This window comes from Brachionichthys hirsutus, chromosome 15, assembly GCF_040956055.1.
Source record: "Brachionichthys hirsutus isolate HB-005 chromosome 15, CSIRO-AGI_Bhir_v1, whole genome shotgun sequence".
Classification (NCBI taxonomy): Eukaryota; Metazoa; Chordata; class Actinopteri; order Lophiiformes; family Brachionichthyidae; genus Brachionichthys; species Brachionichthys hirsutus.
In genome coordinates this window covers 12,867,550-12,873,942 of record NC_090911.1, presented here as the reverse complement: position 1 = coordinate 12,873,942, position 6,393 = coordinate 12,867,550, and the positions used below count along the sequence as shown (strand labels likewise).

Sequence of the window (6,393 nt, the reverse complement as noted above, 5' to 3'; positions counted from 1 at the left end):
GCAGCTGAACCGGGTCTCGGAACCGGGTCAGAAGGGCGGGGCTGGAGGACATCTGGTTCACTTCGGCGTCCAGACGGACCTGATGATAGAATCAAGGAGGGAGGGGGGGCTCCAGAAGCAGGAAGAGACACAGCGCCATCTAGCGGCCAGATGGAGGGTTCGGCTCGCAGTGAGGAGGTTCTTCCATGGACGGAACCACAGAAGTGTAGGCGTGTTCATTTGGCCCTGTGCGGGGGGGGGGGGGGGGGGGGTGTGTGTGTGACAAAACAGACCCTTTTATTGTGGGCTCAGACTTTCCACTGACGTCACCGGTGGAAAAGGGAGGGAAGGGAGAAGCGGAGGAACATCTGGAAGTGCTCCGCCTCTCTGCCAGCTGTGGGAGGGGCGTCACATTCCTGGATCTCTCTGGACCACCAGAATACACGGAGACGACGAGGAACCATCAGAGCACTGCTACCCCCCCCCCCCCCCCCACGTCCCAAACCTGTGTGGAGATCAGCCGGCATCTGATTGGCTCAGGGATCAACGGCTAGACATGATCAATAACGTGAAGCAGTTCAATGGACCCACAGTTCGCACGCGCGCGCACACACACACACACACACACAACGCCCACGCAAAGCAAGTTCTGATGAAATAAAAATGCTGACCTTTATTTTTCACTCATAATTCATCATTAAGTAAATGTACAGACTTGTCATTTTCATTTGAACCACCTTTAAGGTCTTTCCAAAAAGAGACCCCCCCCCCCCCCCCCCCCCCCCGCCTTTACGCTTACTTTTGGACATGCAGCATCTTAGAGACCCGATTTGAGAAACTGATGTCCGGAAAAAAGAGTTCCTGCGGAGTTTAACGAGGTCCCCGTCCCCGGAGCCGGGCCGAGTCCCCGTCCCCGGAGCCGGGCCGAGTCCCCGTCCCCGGAGCCCGGTCGAGTCCCCGTCCCCGGAGCCGGGCCGAGTCCCCGTCCCCGGAGCCCGGTCGAGCCTTCATGCTAAGCTAACTTATTAACAGGAAGATCAAGCATCGAGCTCTTCTTCCTAACTCAGTGTGGTTTTCAACAGCACTGAGGAATCCTGCTTGGGTGAGCGGCTCAGGTGGGCTGACTCAGGCAGCCCGGTCTCAGGTGACCCAGGTCTCAGGTGGGCTGACCCAGGCAGCCCGGAGGCCCGGCTCAGTTCATGCTGGAGTGGCTCTTCAGGTGCCTCCTCAGGTGATTCAGGCAGGTGTAGGTCTTGGGGCAGAGCTGGCAGTGGTAGGGTCTCACCCCGGAGTGGTTCAGCGTGTGCTGCTTCAGCACGCTCCCGTCCGAGAAGGCTTTGCCGCACTGAGAGCAAACGTAGGGCCGCTCCCCCGTGTGCACGCGCATGTGCACCGTGACCTTGTGTGCCATGGTGAAGCCTTTGCCACACACCGTGCACTTAAACGGCCGCTCCCCGGTGTGGGTGAGCCGGTGCGTGCGCATGGCTCCCATCTGGGAGAAAGCCTTGCCGCAGTCCGGGCAGACGTGGGGCTTCTCGCCCGTGTGGACCCGGGTGTGGCTCCTCAGGCCCCCCGCTGTGGAGAAGCACTGTGAACAGTGCGTGCACTGGTACGGCCGCTCTCCCGTGTGGGTGCGCACGTGCTGCTTCAGGTCGTAGCGGTTCCTGAAGCCGCGGCCGCAGACCGGGCAGCTCTCCGGCCGCTCGTCGTTGTGCCGCAGCTCGTGGTTGGTCAGGCACTTCTCAGACAGGAAGCACTTCCCACATTCCTGACACTGGTAGGGTTTCTCGTGGTCGACTCTCTGGTGGAACTTGAGCTCGCTGATGCCGGGGAACGTCTCGTCACAGTAGCGGCACCTGAAGCGGTGGTCGGGGCTGTAGGGGAGCTGGTGCTCGCTCATCTGGTGGTTCCTCAGCAGGTGGGCCATCTTGAAGGCCTTCCCGCAGTGGGAGCACTCGTACTTTGTGAGCAGCTGGACGCACTGATGCCTGACCCGCTCGTGGAGAGACCTGAAATGACACCCACACTTGGTGCAAATGTGGGCGGCGTTCTTACACTTCCTCTTCCTGTGGCCGGACAGGTGGGCCTCTGTCCGGAAGGCTTTGCCGCACTGAGAGCACTTGTAAGGCTTGACGGCCGTGTGGAACCGCTGGTGCTCCAGGAACTCAAAGCGGTACTTGAAGGTCCGTCCACACAGGGGACAGCTGTGCGTCACTCGTCCTCGGGGGTGGGCCGCTTTGGCCGAGGCGTTCCTGGATGACGTGGAGGCGAGCCGACGACCCGGGCCGCTCTTCCTGTGCTTGCCGCCGCCCCTCCCCCCCCCTCCTGGTGCCGCTGTTGATGCTTGGCCAGACACTTGGAGGAGATGAAACTCTTCCCACACTCCTTACACCGGTAAGGCTTGTCGTGGTCGACCTGCTGATGATACTTCAGGTCACCTATTCCTGAAAACCCCGCCCCACAATGGCTGCACTTGAACAGGCGGCTTTGGGCGTGGCTTAGCAGGTGTTCCTTCAAGCTGCTCGACTTCTGGAAACTCTTACCGCACTGCCCGCAATCGTAGGTACGGCCATGTTTTGGGCAGTGGTGTCTGAATTTGTCCAGGGAGGTGGGGAAACTGTTCCCACATTTGATGCACAGGTAGGCAGCGTTCCTGCACTTCCTCAGCCTGTGTCCCGCCAGCAGCGTGGCCGTCCTGAAGGCCCGCCCACACTCAGAGCAGCTGTAGGGCTGCAGGCCGCTGTGGACCCGCCGGTGCTCCAGGAGCACCGAGTGGTGCTTGAAGCTCTTGCCACACTCGGGGCACTTATGCATCCCCGACTGCTGCCTCCTCCGGGGGGGGGGCGAAGCAGCAGTCTGTTTGGGTGATTCGGGAAAGACCGCCGACGTGGACGGGTTTGTAGACAGGTCTTCATCAAACATGACGATCTGAGGAACGTCGTTGTTTTCATCATCAGAAGCACTTGGGTGGGAGGCGATGGCCACCTCCAGCGAAGGGGGGAGACACAGGGAGGGGATGAGGAGGTCGTCTGACTGGAACGGGGCTGTGGGGGAAGGAAGGAGAGAGCCGACGACGTTAGCTACTTCCTCCATGCTAACTGCTTCAGCATCCTCCATGCTAACTGGTTCAGCATCCTCCATGCTAACTGGTTCAGCACCCTCCATGCTAACTGCTTCATCACCCGCCATGCTAACTGGTTCAGCATCCTCCATGCTAACTGCTTCATCACCCGCCATGCTAACTGGTTCAGCATCCTCCATGCTAACTGGTTCAGCATCCTCCATGCTAACTGCTTCATCACCCTCCATGCTAACTGCTTCATCACCCGCCATGCTAACTGGTTCAGCATCCTCCATGCTAACTGGTTCAGCATCCTCCATGCTAACTGCTTCATCACCCGCCATGCTAACTGGTTCAGCATCCTCCATGCTAACTGGTTCATCACCCTCCATGCTAACTGGTTCATCATCCTCCATGCTAACTGGTTCAGCATCCTCCATGCTAACTGGTTCAGCATCCTCCATGCTAACTGGTTTATTCTACGCACCAACGCTGCTCTTAGCCAGTTTCCCGTGACACTGTTTGCTTTGTAGAAGGAACTTCAGGTCGTCTCCGTTTGACACACACTGCATGTAGTCCTCCAGGACAGAGGGGGCAGCACTGATCCAGGACGCCGTCTACCAAAATAAAGAAACCGGTTTGAACGTCAGGTTGAATGTTCTTTGTCGACTTTCTATTCTCGTCTTTCACGAAGCCCCTTTGCACCTGTTTGAAGTCTGGAATCGGCAGCAGCTCCTCCAGCCTGGTGAAGAATTCACAAACCAGAGTCTCCAGCGCCGTGTCGAAGTCGGGTCCATACTCCACCGGAAACACGTTCTGTCACACGGAGCAGAGAAACGACGGCCCCCGTGAGCGCGGTCCTCACCGGATCCGAGCGTCTACAGCGTGGAGACGATTCTGACCTTGAGGAAGTGCTCTCTGCCGTCCGTGTCTTCGATGAGGCCTTGCACCAGCTTCATGAAGTTCGCCTCCGGCGCGTCGATCACAGAATCGTTTGTCTGCAACAGAAACAGCACGGCACGCGTCAGAGACGAGAGACGTGCCGGGGGGGGGGGGGCATCGACCACGTCGGGGTGAAGGGGAAGCTGGAGGCCGTGAGGAAAGTCTTCTCATAAAAGACAAGGGAACGGTCACCCAGCAGCTCCCTTTAAAGGACAGAACACGCGTGATAAATGGCGCTAAATAAATCCCCGTCATCCTGAATCTCCCATTGATCCGGATCAAATCGTGGCTAACCCTCCTCCCAAGCGTCATCACGGAGTTTTGGATGAAAACTTGACATTTCCTCTTCCACACGGAATGAAAACGCACTCACTTCTTCAACGCAGGAAGACTGGATGCGACTGAGGTGGCTCTGGACGGCCTTGAGGTCGTCGGGATGCTCCGAACGCAGCAGCTCGAGCGTCGTCTGGAGGAGGCGTGCTCGTCATTCCACGTTTGATCACTTTGACTCGCATCTCGGATCATTCGACACTTACCCTGGCTCTCAGGCCCAGCGACAGCAGGCGCCCTTCTCTTTTGCTCATCAGCTCAGGAACTGCATCTGTTACCATGGAAACGAACTCCTCCAGTTTCCCGTAGTGCTTGATGTGCCGCTGCCGGACCACTTCCCACATCACTGCCGACATCAGCCGAAGTGGGGGGACCAGGAGAGCCAGCGAGGACAGGGGGACGCTGAATTCTTCAGAGGAGAGAAAAAGATCATTCATGACGTTAAACAAACAGGGTGGTGACGTCTTACGTGCTAAAGAGGCTATTCATGCTAATGCTTTGACCCTTATTTCTTATGGCTAGCAGGGGGGGGGCGTCCGGCGCTAAAGGGACGCTTTAGATGCCTTTCCTTTTCAGGAAAGCCCCTGAACAGCAGCCCGTCCGCTGCTGTGAACGCGGCCTTGTAGGGTGGCTTCACGGGCCGTCCCGACACGCTAAAGCACCCCTTCAGTGTTTATGCATCAAAGAAGGCTAACGCTAGCACTAGCTAGCTAGCCCGCTACCCAACGCAGAGGGGGCATCTATATCGAATGAAGCTGGTCTCAAGAGCCAAATGCTGCGTAGCGACAGATAAACAAATAAAAAAAAACCGAAAAATATAAACACGTTTTTATAGACACCATGTTGTTGCTGTTTGGGCCCAAGTCAGCTAAGGTTAAGCAATACGCGTTCCAGGGATTAGTCGAGGCCTGCAGACCCTCGGCTAATCCTTAGCTTTAGCTTTAGCTGGTTACCTAGCCGCACGAGAAGCAACATATACATTTAAACCGTGTGTCACGCGCTAATACGTACCCATGTCGCTCATCGTGGGGCTACTGAATAAAGATAGGACGAAAAGCCGACACAGAGCAATACGCTTTCGGCTAGCGCACTAGCTAACCGCATACGAGGCCCAGGGCGCCAACTTCTTCCTGAAACACGTTGTTCACGCTGGGCTGCGTTGAACCGACGTCACGATCTTATGGTGTGCTTCGTTTTGCTGCACGGGGCAGTCCGGATAAGACGCGTGCTATTCAATGGACTGTAACAAGGCGACGTGCCGCCCCTCCAAACCGTTCAACGAAAAGATCCTAAAAGCAACGTCCAAACGCGATGAACTCAAAGTACATTAAAATAAATCCATTTATTTGAGGATTTTTTTGGACAATTACAAAATCTTCTTTGAATGAACTCTAAAAGGCTTTTTTTATATACTTATACTTTGTTCTAAATGTGGTTTTGAGAACATATAATATTCGAGAAGACGGCTGCATGCTTAAAGTTCCTCCCCGAACGTAATCTAATCGGGATTTATTTATTTATCTTTTTGGAGATCCTTTTATCATCTGTGATTAGATGTTACAAAAATATATATATATTAATACAAGCTAAGGAAAATGGCAGCACAAATATTAACTTTTGCAACACGACCCATCCAACAAAAAGAGAAAGTAACATTTTATTCCATAGAGATGAGGTCAGCAGAAAGGTGCTGCCCGGTGGCAGAAATGCAACATTTCTGTTTTGCCATACAGAAATGTGAAGTGAAGTGTCGCTTCGCTCGCAGTGGTGAAGCCTCTTCCACATGCGGCTATCCTCTCTGACTGATGATGATGACGAAGATGTCTCTTACGTCCTTCCTTAGGTCATTTAAATAAAGGTCACACATGCAGTGCACTTGTGCGGCTTGTACTTGCACGCATCCCCTCGTGGGGGCAGTGAAAGCCTTCTGATGGGACGGCAAAGGTAATTAGATGGCGCCTCATCTGGGCAGAGAGGACTCCACGCAAAGGCCTGCTTGTCCCCAAAGGCTGCTTCCTCTGCTCTTATTTCGTTGTGTCTCATTTCCACTTCTACTTTTAGTTTGTCATCAACAGCCAATC

The 6,393-nt window shown here is 55.0% G+C and overlaps 1 protein-coding gene across 1 annotated transcript; it reads right to left on the bottom strand.

Annotated features, from left to right (window-relative positions):
* Positions 1-766: 766 nt before the first annotated feature.
* zgc:171422 (uncharacterized protein LOC100001353 homolog) lies at positions 767-5,336 on the bottom strand. The gene is made up of 8 exons (XM_068748439.1): positions 5,324-5,336; positions 4,519-4,721; positions 4,356-4,448; positions 3,943-4,038; positions 3,746-3,856; positions 3,528-3,657; positions 2,304-3,023; positions 767-2,271 (listed from the first exon to the last, which is right to left on the bottom strand). The coding sequence occupies exons 1-8, from the start codon at positions 5,334-5,336 to the stop codon at positions 1,172-1,174; spliced, it is 2,466 nt and encodes an 821-aa protein (XP_068604540.1). The 3' UTR covers positions 767-1,171.
* Between the last annotated feature and the right edge of the window lie 1,057 nt (positions 5,337-6,393).

Bases quoted from the DNA above. Each gene is read 5' to 3' on its own strand.
- zgc:171422 (XM_068748439.1), bottom strand. The intron at 4,449-4,518 runs GTAAGTGTCGAA...CGCCTCCTCCAG, and splicing joins CGCTGGGCCTGAGAGCCAGG to ACGACGCTCGAGCTGCTGCG. The intron at 2,272-2,303 runs AGGGGGGGGGAG...GCAAGCACAGGA, and splicing joins GCATCAACAGCGGCACCAGG to AGAGCGGCCCGGGTCGTCGG.